Source organism: Erpetoichthys calabaricus, chromosome 9 (assembly GCF_900747795.2).
Source record: "Erpetoichthys calabaricus chromosome 9, fErpCal1.3, whole genome shotgun sequence".
In the NCBI taxonomy this organism is placed as follows: domain Eukaryota; kingdom Metazoa; phylum Chordata; class Cladistia; order Polypteriformes; family Polypteridae; genus Erpetoichthys; species Erpetoichthys calabaricus.
The window spans coordinates 110,897,371-110,914,054 of record NC_041402.2 but is presented as its reverse complement, the minus strand read 5'-3'; the positions used below and the strand labels follow the sequence as shown (position 1 = coordinate 110,914,054).

Here is a 16,684-nt window from a genome sequence, read left to right as displayed (position 1 = left end):
CGACAGCATTTGCAGTAAATAGTTGTTTGGTCCACATCCGACTTTTTAAAACCAAACTATCTTCAGACAACAGACACGGCTCCTTTTTTCAGCAAAAGTTCTTCTGTGTCATCATGTTCAACTTTATCGTCTGCTACAACTTAAGTTTTGGAATGTTCTCTGTCCATTTTTTCACCGCTCAATACCTCCACTAGCACATGTACTCCTTTGCATGCATGTTTAGCGTTGTAGAAGTGATAAAGATCCCCCCTTAAACAGTTTCCCTCTGCGCCACTTTCCAAACATTGTTTAGGCTATTTAAACCGGTGTTGCGACTTCAGAAACGTCCATATCGTAACAAAAATAAAAACCGTTTTTCGGTATAACTCACAGCACCAGTATTGACCAAGGAGCATACAAAATCACTGCCTTGCAGAGCTACACCAGACTAAACTATAGTTCACACATTCTTAACACTATTCTGTCAAGTGCTTTTATACCAGCAGTGATGGAGAAAGCACCCAAAGGTACACAGCTTCTGGCTAGTGTACAAAAGTTAGACAGGTGTTTTAGATATACTGGACAACAAGGCAAGCTTACAAGGTTACTCAAACACGTCTGTGAAGATGAGATGTAGTACTGTATTCAGTGTTGCAGCAATTTCAGGATTGGACACATCAACAAAAAGATACAACTGTGGTCTCTTTTCTGAAACTGTTCAAAGATGTGAGACTGATTTAGAATCTGATATTACTGAAAGAACTTGTCAACAAACTAACTTTTATCTGTGTGCTCTACAAAGTAGCAACATTTCTCGGCCTATAGAATCTGTTTCTATATCTTTTATTTAAAAGGATTGCAAAGGCACAGGAACAAGAAGGGATTTGTAATAATTAGTAATAGCTGTGATTTAATGTGACTGCGCTAAATCAAAGAGTGCAGTGAAGTTAGTAACGTCCTTGTTTATCTCAGAGCTTGCAAGCAGACACTTGGTTACAGTGTGCTTGTATTGATAAGAAAAGTACTTTGAGAAAGTGGGGAGTGTTAAGTTACCAGTAATATGCCAACTAGAAAAGCCTATCTTTTAAGCTTAAACTTATTGTATATATGCGCCTTATACTTCATTTCCCAAGTCCTGACTTTCGCTGCCTTCACTGGCCTTATGCAGCGAGCCATCCTCCTTCTGGTTACTCATTCTCTTCACAAAATGCTCAGCGAGAGTGGCCACAATCGGCTGCTCCTTGGGTGCCAGCCAAACACCCAGGCTCACTACTCAGCTGCCTGTGAGCTTTTGCTCACTCATTTTTACTCACTCATGCACCGGCTTTCTCCTCGCTGCTTCCTGCCGCCTTCTACTTCTAACCTCTGTACATCTTTCTTCTTTTTTCATTCCTCTTTCTAGCTGTCTCGCGCTTCTCTTTATTACGGGGACGTGGATCAGATGTGGCAATTGGCAGCTCCCAAGAACAATTACAGATGCGGACGACTCCTCACCTGTGCACTTAAGCGAGGATCGCCCGCATCAGAAATTCCCCGGGAATTAATCCACCACACTACCACGCCCCCTCTCTAAGCTGCGAGTGCGGTGATTATTTATTTAAAAGTGGTCTTTTAGACTTGAGCTGTGGACCCGATACGCCACAGACAACCGAACTGAAAATTCTCTGATCTGGATGGATAAAAGCTGACACTCAAATGCTGGTGAATCTCCCTTCTTCCTATCTCATTGTCACTTGATTTATTTTTATTCAGTTTTATTGAGTGTTCCTGGTTACGCTGAATTAGTATGCGCTTTATGGTCCATGATGTCAAAACTGCACTGACAAAAAAAACAGACCTAGGTATATATGATATTTGGAATTATTTATTTTATGACCTGTATAGTACATTTTAGAAAACATTGTGGTACTGATTTAACATTATTCATATTCATTCGCATACCATCTTGCGGTTGTAATCAGTAACTGCGTGTTTTCTGCCTGAGGTGGGAGTTGAAGTTACTTTTGACAGGAGACTCTGCCAGACGTTCCCAGCAGACCCTCACAACACATTTGGGCCTACCAGGCCTGACCGGCATCCTCCCCCACCATCGAAGCCAACTCACCACCAGGTGGTGATCAGTTGACAGCTCTCGCCCCTCTCTTCACCTAATTGTCCAAGACAACACGACCACAAAGTCGATCATCGAACTGAGGCCTAGGGTGTCCTGGTGCCAAGTGCACATATGAACACCCCTGTGCTTGAACATGGTGTTTGTTATGGACAATCCGTGACGAGCACAGAAGTCCAATAACAAAACACCGCTCGGGTTCAGATCGGGGGGGCCATTTCTCCCAATCACACCCTTCCAGGTGTGATTTTGCGTGTCCCAATGGTCCTAGGAGCTCTGTTGTCTGGGGCTTTTGCCTCTGCTAAGGCCACCCAAGGCAAACTGGTCTTAGGTGAGGGATTAGACAAAGAGTGGTTCAACAAAACCTCCTATGAAGAAGAAAAAAATTTGGACAGCAAGAAGATTATTTATGCCAATGTAGTTCGGGAAATGTATTTCACAAATCCATGCAATTCAGCTGAGAGAGTGACTGCCAGGGAGATTGATAAATGACAGCTGCAAGTCAATTTAGGAAGATAGGCAAAAAACATGTGAAGGACACAAGAAGGTTTTTGTGGGAAGTGTTGATGTCTGCTCAACCAATATGGTTACAGTTTGTGAATGTGTTAATAACCAGCCAATTCTGACATGAATTCTATGAATATGTAATTATGTGAGTGTTTATAATGACGAGGACCCAGCACGACGTCCGAGGAGTCACTATGCCACTGACATTCCTAGCTGCTGGATGGGACATCTGATTTGTCCGCATTCTCCCACTTGGCTATGATGTCCGTATGCCCTTCTCTGGCCTAAATATATATGTGTACAGGGTTATACATTATATTTCTGGGAACGAATGTTACCTTTTAAAACAAGTTAAATACATATATCTCTCTTTGTACCATATTTCTCTCTCTGTCTCTCTCTCTCGTAATTTTCCACCTGGTTACAAATGGTATAGTATTTATTTCTTTCTAGTTGGTTCTACATTAAGAAACAAGGCAAAAAAAAAAAAAATATAGAGGGGCACAAGAAATCCCCATTAGTGCAGCACTTGCTTGGGTCTGGAACTGTAAAGTCTTGCATTCCACATCCTCTTAAGGATGGCACTGTTTCAGTTGGTACAAAAGATTAGTGGTATTACCTGTTGTTGTGGGAACATGCTTTTGACACAATTTGCAGGGCATGCTACTCTTCGTCTTGTCCATGGCTGGTGCAGAGCTGTAGAAAATGCCTGTCGTCCTGCCTGTTGCTTGCATGATGAATAGTGGAATTATAAATTGTCCAAAAATTATTTAAAAAGATTGAAGGAAGTCTTCTATATCACTTTCATGTCTGTTATGTCCCTCTGTCCCATCCATTGAAGGAGACACTTATTTCCTTCACTAGGCCTTTGCCGTAGAAATGATTGCCGCCAGTCTTCTGCTTTCAAAATGAACACTGGACAGCTAATGATTGAAAAAGTCTATTAATTACTACAGCTGATATGGAAAACATACCAGCCCCAGAAGCAAGCATGATCTGAGAGTGATTTGTGTTGAATTAGGCTGCTCTGTACAAACGTCTTCTACAGTGAACACCCACCATTGCTTGATCCACATTTACTGGGCACTTTGTTTTTCTGCTGTTTGATGCCATGGTAGAGGTATTGATTCACCATATGGAACACCTGGCTACAAGCTCAAAAAACACTATCGTTAAAGGGTAAGCAAAGCACATTGCACTGCAAATGGGAAAGATTGCCTTTTGTAGCATTTTGTCACTTTTTCCCATTTCTTGTTTGTGGAAATCTCAAAGATTAGTGTTACACTACTGAAGAATTCTTTGATTTTTGCCTCAGGCTGCAGCAGCTATTAGGGCATGTCAGATAGACCATTAAAAAATGTAAAGTTACAGGAGTTTTTTCAGCACACTAGGCTAGAACCACTTGCTCAGCATTAAAATGTGTTGTCACAGATCTCAGACAGACTCAAAACTAAAAAGTGGGGAAAGTCAGTTGGTAGTACAAATACAGACATTACCTTTTGAATATCTTACTCAAAAGCCCAAGTCTCGCCAACTTTAGAGATGATCTTCAATTGCATGTTGTGAAAACGCCGGAGGTTACAGTTAAGAAACTGAAAAGTCACTTTGAAAATATGAGGGGTAATACACAGCAAGGAAGCTCACATGGGGCAATGATCATTTGTTGTTTCTCAATCTTGTATCATGATTTATGGGCAAGTGATTTAACCTCTTTTGGAGAAAATGAGATGGACACTTTTTAAATTTAACTGATATCAAGAAGCCTTGTTGAAAATCGCATCCAATGAAGGGACTGTACAAACAGAATTGATATTGCTAAAACATCTGATCAAAGGTTTGAGGGAAGTCTTTCTGTGCAATATTGTTAGTTTTTCACAATACTGATTTTCAGTTTTCATTGTTTTGTTTTTCCTTGGCCAGCACAGTTTCTTTCTGCAAGGCAAATGAGATGGGCAACCTTCTTGTCTCTGACTTTTTGAAGAAGGCAGACTTTACCCACATAGCTAGTGATGCAGCCTCACTGAAGTATTTATAGTGCTGCCAGGTGCCTCCCACCAAACTGATAGCATGACACAAGCAGGTTGAATACATTGTTAGGTATACAGTAATCCCTCCTCCATCGCGGGGGTTGCGTTCCAGAGCCACCCGCGAAATAAGAAAATCCGCGAATTGTCATGCTTGGGTCACAGATTTGCGCAGAAACACAGGAGGTTGTAGAGAGACAGGAACGTTATTCAAACACTGCAAACAAACATTTGTCTCTTTTTCAAAAGTTTAAACTGTGCTCCATGACAAGACAGAGATGACAGTTCAGTCTCACAATTAAAAGAATGCAAACATATCTTCCTCTTCAAAGGAGCAAACAAATCAATAGTGCCCTTCGTGCTTTTAAGTATGCGAAGCACCGTTCAGCATGTCGTTTCAGGAAGCAGCTGCACAAAAGATAGCAACGTGAAGATAATCTTTCAGCATTTTTAGACGAGCGTCCGTATCGTCTAGGTGTGTGAACAGCCCCCCTGCTCACACCCCCCTACGTCAGCGCAAGAGAGAGAGAGAGAAAATAAGTTGGGTAGCTTCTCAGCCATCTGCCAATACCGTCCCTTGTATGAAATCAACTGGGCAAACCAACTGAGGAAGCATGTACCAGAAATTAAAAGACCCATTGTCCGCAGAAACCCGCGAAGCAGCGAAAAATCCGCGATATATATTTAAATATGCTTACATATAAAATCCGCGATGGAGTGAAGCCGCGAAAGGCGAAGCGCGATATAGCGAGGGATTACTGTAACCCCTTTTAACTCTTTTAGGGCTAATTTTTTTTTGTTTCTTTTCTCGCAGGACTGAATATTTTTCCAAAAACTAACATTTTTTAAAAAAGAACACAAAGCAATTGTTTAACATATCAAATCAACAAAAAATATTTACTTTTGACAAATGTTACTGTCTTACATGTTGTATGAGCCTGCATATTCTGGTTTCACATACATATCACATATTTTACACAGCAAAGTCTGATCTCGCTCAAAGCAGCCAATTTCAGTCATTGCCACATTGCACTCCTTACAATACGTGTTGCTTTGGTGCCTATTTTTCAATTGTCTGTTGCTGCACTTTCTCACATACATTGTTAGTGTGTACTGTAGAGAGACAAGTCACCCATTTGCCATCGTTCCATGCCACTGCCACCAAGTTTTCTGCCTGCATGAAAACCGTATTGTCACCTCTTTTCATCTTCTGAAACTTTATGAACTTTATGTATGGCATTATAGCCTGGCTCACCCCATGGGATTTGCTTCTGTTTATTACAGAAGTGAATAAAACTTTGCAGCAGCATGTACCTAAGCCACCAGGGGACAAAACACGTTTGTACCAATGCTCCCTGAAGTTATATCACCAGTTCTGTCCCATCTCTATTTGTAATGCCACAGCGCGCTTCACCTCGTCTTTCGTTGTGGGTTTCCACTTTGAAAAACGAGAATGCGATGCAAACGCAGCCCGCGATTCAAAAAAAATCTCTGCCTACCTGTTTGTCTCGTCTGACAGTAGCTGAAAAGCAGCATCAGGAGAGAGCAGCCTGAAGTACAGCAGCTGGTGATCTGTCGTGTCCAACAGCAAGCCATGCCGTCTTGTAAACTCCGGTAGCCAGATCGGCTCTCAACGGATCAATGTCTGTGTATTTATCCCATGCGAACCTTGCCGTACATGCATTGGCTGCGCGAAGGCACTCAACTGGCAGCATATCCGCTGGCGCGGCATCGGCTGGTGTCTGATCAGCTGATGCCTGCTTCTCACTCTCTTGCTCGATCTCCTGATCACTGCCAATAAAATCCAATTCTGAAAAATCAAGAGTCCGACTCCGCGATAATGCGCAAAACATCGTCTGCCGAGTGTTTTCTTTTCTGCACTTGCTTCGCTCCCTTTTCACATGTCGATGCCATCTTGCCATTGTTTACATTTCGCAACTCACGCACACGTAAGGTTTAGTTGCCAAATCAACGAGTCTAGTATTCCTCCAAGCACAGAGGGAATGCCTGTGACGTGACAGTGAGATTTGTCGCCATTAACAGCTGATTGTCGCCCCCTATCCCTGGATGTCGACTTTTGTCGACATTCGCCTTCAACCCCTCCTGTCGACAAAAGTCGACATCCGCCCTAAAAGAGTTAAAACCTCCTGGTATACTTTCAGACAGTATATGATGCATTGTCTGTAACCACTGAGTCTTTAAGATTCAGCTGGTTGTTATGAAGTGACTAAAGTACTGCCTGTGGAAAAGTTGCAGCTCTCCATAAAGCTAATAACATCTGCCAAAAAGTACTTGTCTAAAAGTACCTATAATTGTACTTCTGTAAATATATTTTTAATGATTCTTAAATGTTTACAAATTGAAGCTACAGATGTAATGATGCACGTGTGCATCTACTGCCTATCTTAAAATAGCAAACTAATCTGGAAGACGCTAAATCCGGGAGTTAAACCGAAAAATAGACCCACTTTTAAAGGCTCGTTGGCATCTGAGGAGAAGCCAGCTCTTCTGCCTAGGTTTGTAGATGCCGAGTTCATAACGGAAGAGTCAAATGTTGACCTTGCATGCCTCGTCACTGCGAGGCAAAACATTTATTAATTCCAGAAACATTGTTCTTTAATTTTTTTAAAGGGAACCCGTTAACCAGTTCCGTTCACTAATAACATTTTTCTACAGGAACGATTAATATTGGTTAAATGTAATTTAATCTGTTAAATGATTTACAGTTAATACATCATGTACAATTAGAAGTTCTTACATAAAAGAATTACCATACAGCCAAATGTTTACTCACTTATCACTGTGTTGAGAACTGCAACATAAATTTTCGTGCCACAAATCTTTCACAGAACATTGTCCATATGTTTTTTCGAACACACAGGGCAAATGAGTTTGACGAAGACTACTTTCATTTTCTGGCAGCGCGCCTCCTGCCGTCTTGCATCTGAAGATTTTCTTGGTTCCTCTATTGTTACCTGAAGGGGAACACTTTTTGATCTTAATTTCTCCTTTTTCTTGAGATGGATTTTAGATTTGACATATTCTGTACAAGTATGTTTTTGTGTCCAGTCTATGGTATGTTGGCAAAACTTGCAGAAAAGTTGTCCAGAGTCATAAAAGTCCCCAGGATATTGATGTGTCCTCAATTTTGAAGTTAAGCTCATGTATCTTAATTTTTTCGATGTATTAGGGTATCTGATACTTCTCGTTTCAACATTTCTGTCTCTTGTAGCTAGCTAATTTGCATGTCTTTAACAAGAAAACATTCAGGAAATGCATAGAGGCATTATTCAGTTTCTATGAAGAATTGTGTTCGCTTGAAAAACAACAAACTAGACAATAGTATCTGAATGATAGAAAAATGGATTTTTCAATCATTTAATATATTGAAGTTTTGTAACAGTCACCCCTTCAGTCTCTAAATTTTCCACATTTACGTTATTAAATCTAAAATCCGTGTTTATGCGTTAATTCTGTGATTCCATCAGTGTTTTCTGTATCGTGGAAATCATAGGGCCCAGCATTTTGTTGTTCATGCTTGTTTTGCCTATTTCGGCAGCTCATTGTGAACATGGCTTTTCATTACAGAGGAAAATCAAAAGTGCTAAATTTGCTCAGTGTCTTAACCTTGGATTTAGTCTGATCAGTACAGAAGGCACATCACTTGATCAGTTTGATCCCGAGCCCTGTGTCAAACTTTGGCTCACTTTTAAACAAGAGTAAAAGAAGACCACATTACACTGGATGGGCCTCTGAGACTGTGATTCTGATGGTCAGTAAAATACACTGTTCTTAGTAACTGTACATAGTTTGAAAGTTATGATATTGTTACTTAAATCATCAAGATGGACACAGAAGCACAGGAGAAAAAAAAATTAGGCACACATTAGTGCTGGGTGGTATAACTAAAATTCTATATCACTGTATTTTTCAAAGTTATACCAGTTTCACGGTATTGGGTTATTTTATTTCCCATGCATGAGTGAATGTTAACCACATTTCCACTGCAATTACTGGCTAAGAATAACCTATTCCACTGTCAAGAGAATTGTACATTGTACAAAAAAACATTTTAATGTGCACACAAGTATTAATACAGGTTTGCATGGCCCCATAAAGTGATACTTTTCAAGGGGGTGGCACTAATGAAGAGAAGGAATCAAGTTGCATGACAGTTGCAGTCAAAATATAGAACCTTTTTATTGAACAAATTTTGCAAACATCTTAAACTAAAATTTTGACAACAAATTTTCAACCATCCAACGAGGCATTTAGACTTAGTAACATATCCAGAGGTGCTTGTCAAAAGTTGTATTGCATTGAATATGTCTTAGAAAAGGAATAAATAGTCAGTGTAGTTGGTTTACAAAAATATTTTCTGTTAATGCTAACAATCTCTGTCCACTGACATGTTAAAATGACTTTTTAAACAACTTTACCATTATTAAACTGCATAATAATTAAACTAATAAATAATAACAATAAAATAATAGTGCAACTTCCAGTAATAATACTATTACTTCCAAGATTTAAACCCAGTTGCATTACACAGTATTCACCAAATATAAATAAAATAAAATAAGTGCAACTTGGTGATGACATCTTTACCAACTGAACCATCATTAAGGCAAACTGCATTAATATGGACGTTGCTTCAAGCTAAGCTATATACATAAATAATAAAACAGCAACTTGCATTTATAATGCTATTTGTGGTATCGCCCTACGGAATCGTATTAGGGCCACGATGAAAAAAAAAAAAATACGGACACTGAAGAAAAAAAAAACTTTGTCGAGATTAAAGTCGACATTTCCACTTCATTCTCGTAGTTTATTTTGTCATTAAAGTAGAATGTCGTAAACTAAACTTCATCCTAAAATCAATGTTTAATTCACTAGATTTTCTCAAACCCCGTCATAAGTTAATGTCGCACATTAAGTGCTTTGTTTAGTGTTCTTTGACCCAGTTGTTAATCACTGCACTCTTCTTAATCTGACTTCGTCTTGCACTAAGTGTCGGCGATTGCTGCACAGAATACATTCACTTCATGATATTCCTGCTCTGAAAATGTAGAATGCTAAGATAATTTTTTCATGATGAAGTGCATTAAAGCAGGTATTAAACATGCACGATAGTGCTGCTCCCTCGCCGTAAGGGTTCCCCAGGTGTACGTTCAGTGTAGAGAACTTTATGGCAGATGTGACGAGGTTCCAGAAAATTGGATGTATGAATGGGTATCACACAGGTTTAACTGAAATATTGTGTACATGTTGGGTTCATGATCTGGTGGTCGAAGACACGAACACAGAATTCAATGGATGTTCTTCTGAGCGGGCTTTCTTTATTGCATGCGTGCTGTCTCTTTCTGACGTATTAAACCCCCAGTTCCTATCCTTACTTTTTCTTTCTCCACATAACCAATCACCACACGATAAACGTCCTTGTGAAATTAAAACTTGTTATAAACTTAGACCACGGAGTGTTAAGAACTTTAAAAAAAAAAAAAAAAAAAAATTTTCGTTATACATCTTTAATTATGTCGTCCATTCAGGGTTGTGCAAGACGGGAGGAAATCCTGAACGTGGCGCTAGCATATTGCAGGGTGAATACTAGCAATGCATACACTAGCAGGGTCAATATAGCATAACAAAACCCGCCATCCTACATGACTTTGAAAGGAAACTGAAGCACGCCGAGTAAACCCACCAGAAAAGCAAATTCAAAGCCGGGAACACCCGGGACCCCATTGCTGCGAGGCAGCAGTGCAGCCTCCATGTCACCGTGCCCCCACATGATTAATACATGCTTTAATGCATTTCATCATGAAAATTATATCAAGTATTTATCTTGGCACTCTAAATGTTCAGGGAGCAGGAATATCATGAAATTAATGTATTCTGTGTGCTGTCTGCGCCTCCTGTTAGTGCAAGAGGAAGTCAGTTTAAGAAGAGTGCAGTGATTAACAACTGGGTCAGGGAACACTTAACAAAGCATTTAATGTGCTACATAACTTATGACGCGGTTTGAGAAAATCTAGTAAATTAAATATTCATTTTAAGATTAAGTTTAGTTTACGATGTTCTACTTTAATAACAAATTACAAGAGTAGTCGACATGTCAACTTTAATCTCGACAAGCGAGATTGTCATAAGCATCAAAATTAAAGTGGAAATGGCGAGAATAAAGTCAACATGTTGTCACACTATTACACAGTACCCAGGTACATTACACAGTATTGAAAAAAATACAACTTGGCTTGCAGTATTATCCAGTGGTATAGAAACAGTATTCACACATTTGAACATAATGGTCCACATCCGACCTTTTAAATCCAAAGTATCTCCAGACAACAGATGTGACTCCTTTTTCCAGCAAAAGGCAGTGTCCGTCATGTTCAACTTTATCGTCTGCTACAGCTTCATTTTCGGAATACCTCTACTAACGCATGTACTAAGTTGTATGCTTGTTTAGCGGTGTAGCAGTGAAAAAGAGCCCCCATGCAACACGTCTGTGGCATGTGTTTAGCGGTGTACCAGTGAAAAGGTCCCCTTTAAACAGCTTCCCGCTGCGCCACATTCCAAACGTTGTTTAGGCAATTTAAATTGGTGTTGCGGTATAAGAAAAATCCATATCATAATAAAAATAAAAAAACGGTTTTTGGTATGAACCGGTATACCGCCCAGCACTAGCACACATACATGGAGGTCAGAAATGTAAAAGAATTAATGATTAATATTTCTCACATTTTATTATTTGGCACCTAAATCAAAGCTATTGACTCCTAACTTTTTTCTTTTAGGAGCCACTGGCTTCTTGAGGTGAATTTTTATTTGGAGCCCAGTACCTCTAACTCTTGCTCAAACACTAGTCACTAGCATGAATTCCTCAAGCTAGCCATCCTCACAATACTAAAGTAACTATTGTTGAACCACTAAGCAAGTGTAAGTGGGTTCTTTACAGCATTGTAACTGTAATTTTGTCCTATGCTGTACTGTTTTGAAGCACCACTTGTCTTTACACAATGAACAAACATTGAGTTCCTGCCATGTGATTAGCTAATTAGATATTTGCGTTAGCACGCAGTTGAACAGGTGTACATTTGTAGTTGAAGAGTCAATTTACATTGATTTAATTGCAGCAGAACTAATCGTTGGAGACAAATTAACAAGCTATATTTCATCCATCCATTATCCAACCCGCTATATCTTAACTACAGGGTCACGGGGGGGTCTGCTGGAGCCAATCCCAACCAACACAGGGCGCAAGGCAGGAAACAAACCCCAGACAGGGCACCAGCCTACCACAGGGCCAAGCTATATTTTTATTCTTTAATTTATATGATCAATAAAAATTAATACATTTTACTGTTCTTTAGTGTCATTAATTTTTGCTAAATTAATCCCTAGCTAAAGTGAGGGTCAACATCGACAATTACCGTATGTACTCGTCTAAGTCGGGTCTTGAAACCCAAAAAATCGATATATAAAATCAGACCCCGACTTGTACGCCTGTTCAAAAATGCGGCAGTTTTTTTTTTTTAATATACATCATCTTGCCTCCTCCAATCTCGCATCAGTTTCTCAGACGCATCAAATTTTGTTGCAGCAGCGCAGTTACCAATTTCTTTCGCTACTTCAATGATGTTTAATTTAAAACCAGCTTCGTATTTTCTTCTGATCGAACGCTCCATCGTAGATAAGAAATGCTTTTATGATAAAGGTGTATGAGGGTGAGATACACAAACTATTCCGAAGCAACAATGTGTTTTTTTTTATCACCATGTGGTCACGTAGGCACAATACATAGAAGAAAAAAAAAAGGCATTGTGCTCCGTGGTTGCTCTCTCAGGTGGGCGTTAGCATATCATAATCTCTTGGACCAATAGCATGAGTTTTTTGCATTCGACTTATACGACAGACATTACAAAATATCAGAAATTATATGGTAAAATCCAGTCCCAACTTATCTGTGGGAGAACTTATCTGCAAGTATATACGGTATGTGGCATGAATTGTCCTTAATATATTTGATATTTCATGCAGTGTGTTCAGTATTCCAAGTCAATTGTGTTTATAACCAGCATTTTCTGAGGGTTGTTTTTCACACATCTGTTTTTTGCACACTAACCTGATCACAACTGTTTACCGATGATCAGAAACACTCCATCATAGGTTCATGGCATTATTATTAGTATTTGTAAAATCTTTTATTTTTTATACTGTATTGAGGATTTGTTCTGTTCTGTGTATTGTATTGTATTGACTCCCTTCTTTTTGATTACCACTGCATGCCCAGCCTACCTGGAAAGGGGTCTCTTTTTGAACTGCCTTTCCCAAGGTTTCTTCCATTTTTTTTCTTTTTCTTTCAAGGGGTTTTTTGGGAGTTTTCCTTGTCTCTTAGAGAGTCAAAGCTGGGGGGCTGTCAAGAGGCAGGGCCTGTTGAAGCCCATTGCAGCACTTCTTATGTGATTTTGGGCTATACAAAAATAAATTTGTATTATACTAGCAGGTAAGATGATAAATTTAAAACCATCTGATATCTCTTTCCCTCTGTGTACATTCACTGCACTTCCTTGGTATCCATGTGTTTCTGAACGTCTCTTACCCTGTGCTACCTATCTTGAATGTGTTTTCTGTAAAGCCTGCTTCACAGACTGACATTTTGAGATTCCTTGCTCACCTTTCAGTCCACGTTTATACTACTTGTACTCTCGGCGTGCCTCCTACACTTTTTACACATTCCTGTGTGTCTAACACTTGTACTTTGTCTTTCGATTGCACCACCAAAGTCAAACTGAACAATCGCACATAAGCCAAACTGACCAGACAGATTGCTAATAAGGACTAGGCACACACACACACACACACACAAATGTTAATGTTTTATTATATAGATGGAGTATGTGATAAATGATAAGTAGACACACATTCGTGTACAATAAATATCTGACAAATACACCATTATTATTATTAACAACCACAACATTTTAACTAACCTCATTTGCGATTGATGTTAATATTAATACTTCAACATACAGTATAACGACATTTATTTATATAGCACATGTTCATACAAAAAAGTAGCTCAAAGTGCTTTACATAATGAAGAAAAGAAAAGAAAAATAAAAGACAAAATTAGAAATTAAAATAAGACATTAGTTAACATAGAAAAGGAGTAAGGTCCGATGGCCAGGGGGGACAGAAAAAACAAAAACAAAAAAACTCCAGACGGCTGGAGAAAAAAATAAAATCTGCAGGCATTTCCAGGCCATGAGAGTGCCCAGTCCCCTCCGGGATTTTCTACCTAACATAAATGAAATAGTCCTCTTTGTATTTTAAACAGTATAAGCATATTTAAGATGTGAAATATTCAAATTTCACAAAATGAATCCTTGGAAACAGTCCAAATTGATCTTTATGAATTAACGAATTACAGCTAGCTGTAAATGTTATAGCTAACTTTTTTTTTTTCTTACAAATATATAGGATTCCCCAGGAGATCAACAGTCTCAGCAAGAAACAAAACAAAGGTATTTGTCTTTTATCTGCTCTTCCTGTAGAACACAAATGCTGTGCTTAGTGTATTTTACTGCTTGGCAGTCATTTGTTTGAGATGCTACAATATAAAATTATGTGCACTGTAATTGCCACTTCCAGTTTTTCTTTCATACCATTTTTGCATTTTGTTGTGTTAGACTGTCAAGCATAAGTACAATGCTAAATAAAGTGAGTTCCAAAGGGACTGACAAAATGTGTTTTTAATTTAACCAAGTTAAGGATATGCAGGTTAGGTGAACTGATGTTGCTAAATTGACCCTAGTGTGTATGTGGGGATATATGTGTTTGAACTGGTGCCCTGTTCAGGTGTTTCTGATTTGCACTATGTTTGCTATGAGTGGCTGCAGCACTCTTGTGACTCTGCTCTGGATAAGCAGGTTAAATGGATTTGTAGCCCACAGGCTAGCCAGAAACCCACTGCATTTGTAGTAAATTATACTTTTTATGTTTAGGAAAATTTTGTTTTTAGAATATTGTGAGGTTTCTAAACTCTTTTAGGACCTCCCAACGCCAACCCCCCAACCACTGGACAACATGCAGAAGCAAGACTGCCTTGTCTGTGAAGGACTGCTTGTCTGTTGCCGAGGCAACTACAAGTTTGCAGTACAGCAGCATAGCGCCATAGAAACAACTACAAGCTGATCAAGATTACGTTATACACACCTGTTGCTAATGGGTGATGCAAGGGACATTATAAATGCAGGCTACTAACCTAGCCCAGACTATGTTTGTTTGCTTTGGCTGTGTATAGGAGAATGGTAGCTCCCGCTACAATATATAACCTTGCTGTTCCTGTTTCAAGTTTTAATATAGCTGGTTTTGCTAAAGTACTGAGACTCCACCTCATGTTTTGGTGGGTGGGGGATGGATCCTCAAGTGAAGACCCAGGACAGCTGGCAGACTTTTCCATGCTGCTGTCGCACGCACCAGCAGCTTAGCCTCCCTAGACCGGACACTCCATACAGACCTGGACAAAAACGAAGTAGCAGTGGGGAGGCGAGTGCGATGCTGCATTGGACACAGAGGAAGCAGAGACTGCCATCCAGATTGAATTTGCTTGCCTGTGACGAGCTGATAGCATCTTGGATTTTGCATACAGACAAACCCACATTGCAAATGACTCGTACTATTTGGAGAGAGAGAGAGGACCCACGTTTTAAAACACCACTTTTTTTTTTTTTTTTAACTTAATGATCATTTTCTATATTGGGTGATTTCTGATTGCATGTGTGATGGGTGTATCGAGCAGTTGGTAGTGCCAAGTGAGCATAGGGAGAAGGTTTTAAAAATTACTCTGTCATGCTTTCGGGGGCCATGGGAATACATTTCAAAACGCTTTTATTGGGTGGATATGGGCCGGGATGTGCAGTAATTATGTAAGGCCTCTCCCAACTGTCAAATAGTTTCTGCTCACTGACCCGTCAGGGCACCCAATGTACTGATGCTTATTTTAGATGTCCCTTTTGAGAGGGTGGGATTAAATATTGTTGGCCCGCTTCCCAAGAGTAAAAGTGGCTTTCAGTATATGCTTGTATTAGCTGATTATGCCACAAGATACCCAGAAGTGACCGTGCTGCGACAAGCAGACTTCTGCTCTGTTGGAGAAGCATCTCGGTATTCCTCGCGAGATTTTGACTGATCAGGGCATGCTCTTTGTCTCGCATCATGAAGGAGTTATGCAAAAGCTTTGCAATTAAGCAGTTACTCCACGGTTAATCATCCGCAAACGAATGGTCTGACTCAACGATTTAATAAAACCCTAAAATGGATGATTCGACGAGTCGCCCACGACGACCCGACTTTGTGGGATACAGTAGTGCCCTTGTCCTGTTTGCTCTTTGGGAGTCTCCTCAGGAGTCTACTGGGCTGAGCCCATTTGAGCTACTGTTTGGCCGCCTATCTCACGGTGTGTTAGACATTTTTTGAGAAGAGCGGGGAAGGTTTGTTGATCGAGTTTTGTCATTGCAGGAACAGATTTCCAGACTGTCTGCTCCTGTGAGTAGGAGGCACAGAAACTTGATTACGACAAGACAAGTAAACTTCACAAGTTTAAGAAGGGAATCGGTTGCTGGTGTTGTTTCTGTTAGATCTGCATAAATTTCAGGCTGAGTGGTTGGGCCTGGCAGTCATCAGAGAGCATATATCCCCCGAGAATTATAAAGTTAGGATTTCAGGGTTGTGGCATCCTGTACAAGTTTGCATATTAACCTGCTGAAGGAGTGGCATGAACCATGCGAGAGGTCATGGTCATGTCTGCAGATGTCCCTCAAACGGATGTCGCTATAGGCGAGCATTTAACTGACACTCAAAGCGGAATTACTATCATTGATTGAGAGAAACTCCTTTCTTTTTGGCCGTGCCTGGCTGGACAACAATTGTGGAACACAAGATTGTAACACCGTACCGGTTCCCCTGTATACCCTGCCAGAGGCAACAATAATCTCGATACACAAAAAAGTTCAGCAGATGCTTTAGTTAAGTGTTATGCGTCCAAACAAAAGTGATT

General features: G+C 39.8%; 1 protein-coding gene across 1 annotated transcript in view; it reads left to right on the top strand.

Annotated features, from left to right (window-relative positions):
• The window catches only part of pdcd5 (programmed cell death 5), a 149,890-nt gene that overhangs the window by 45,092 nt on the left and 88,114 nt on the right, over positions 1-16,684 (top strand). Inside the window, exon 2 of the mRNA XM_028792658.2 lies at positions 14,107-14,150. Coding sequence (XP_028648491.1) covers positions 14,107-14,150 — 44 coding nt within the window. The remainder of the gene's footprint in view (positions 1-14,106; positions 14,151-16,684) is intronic.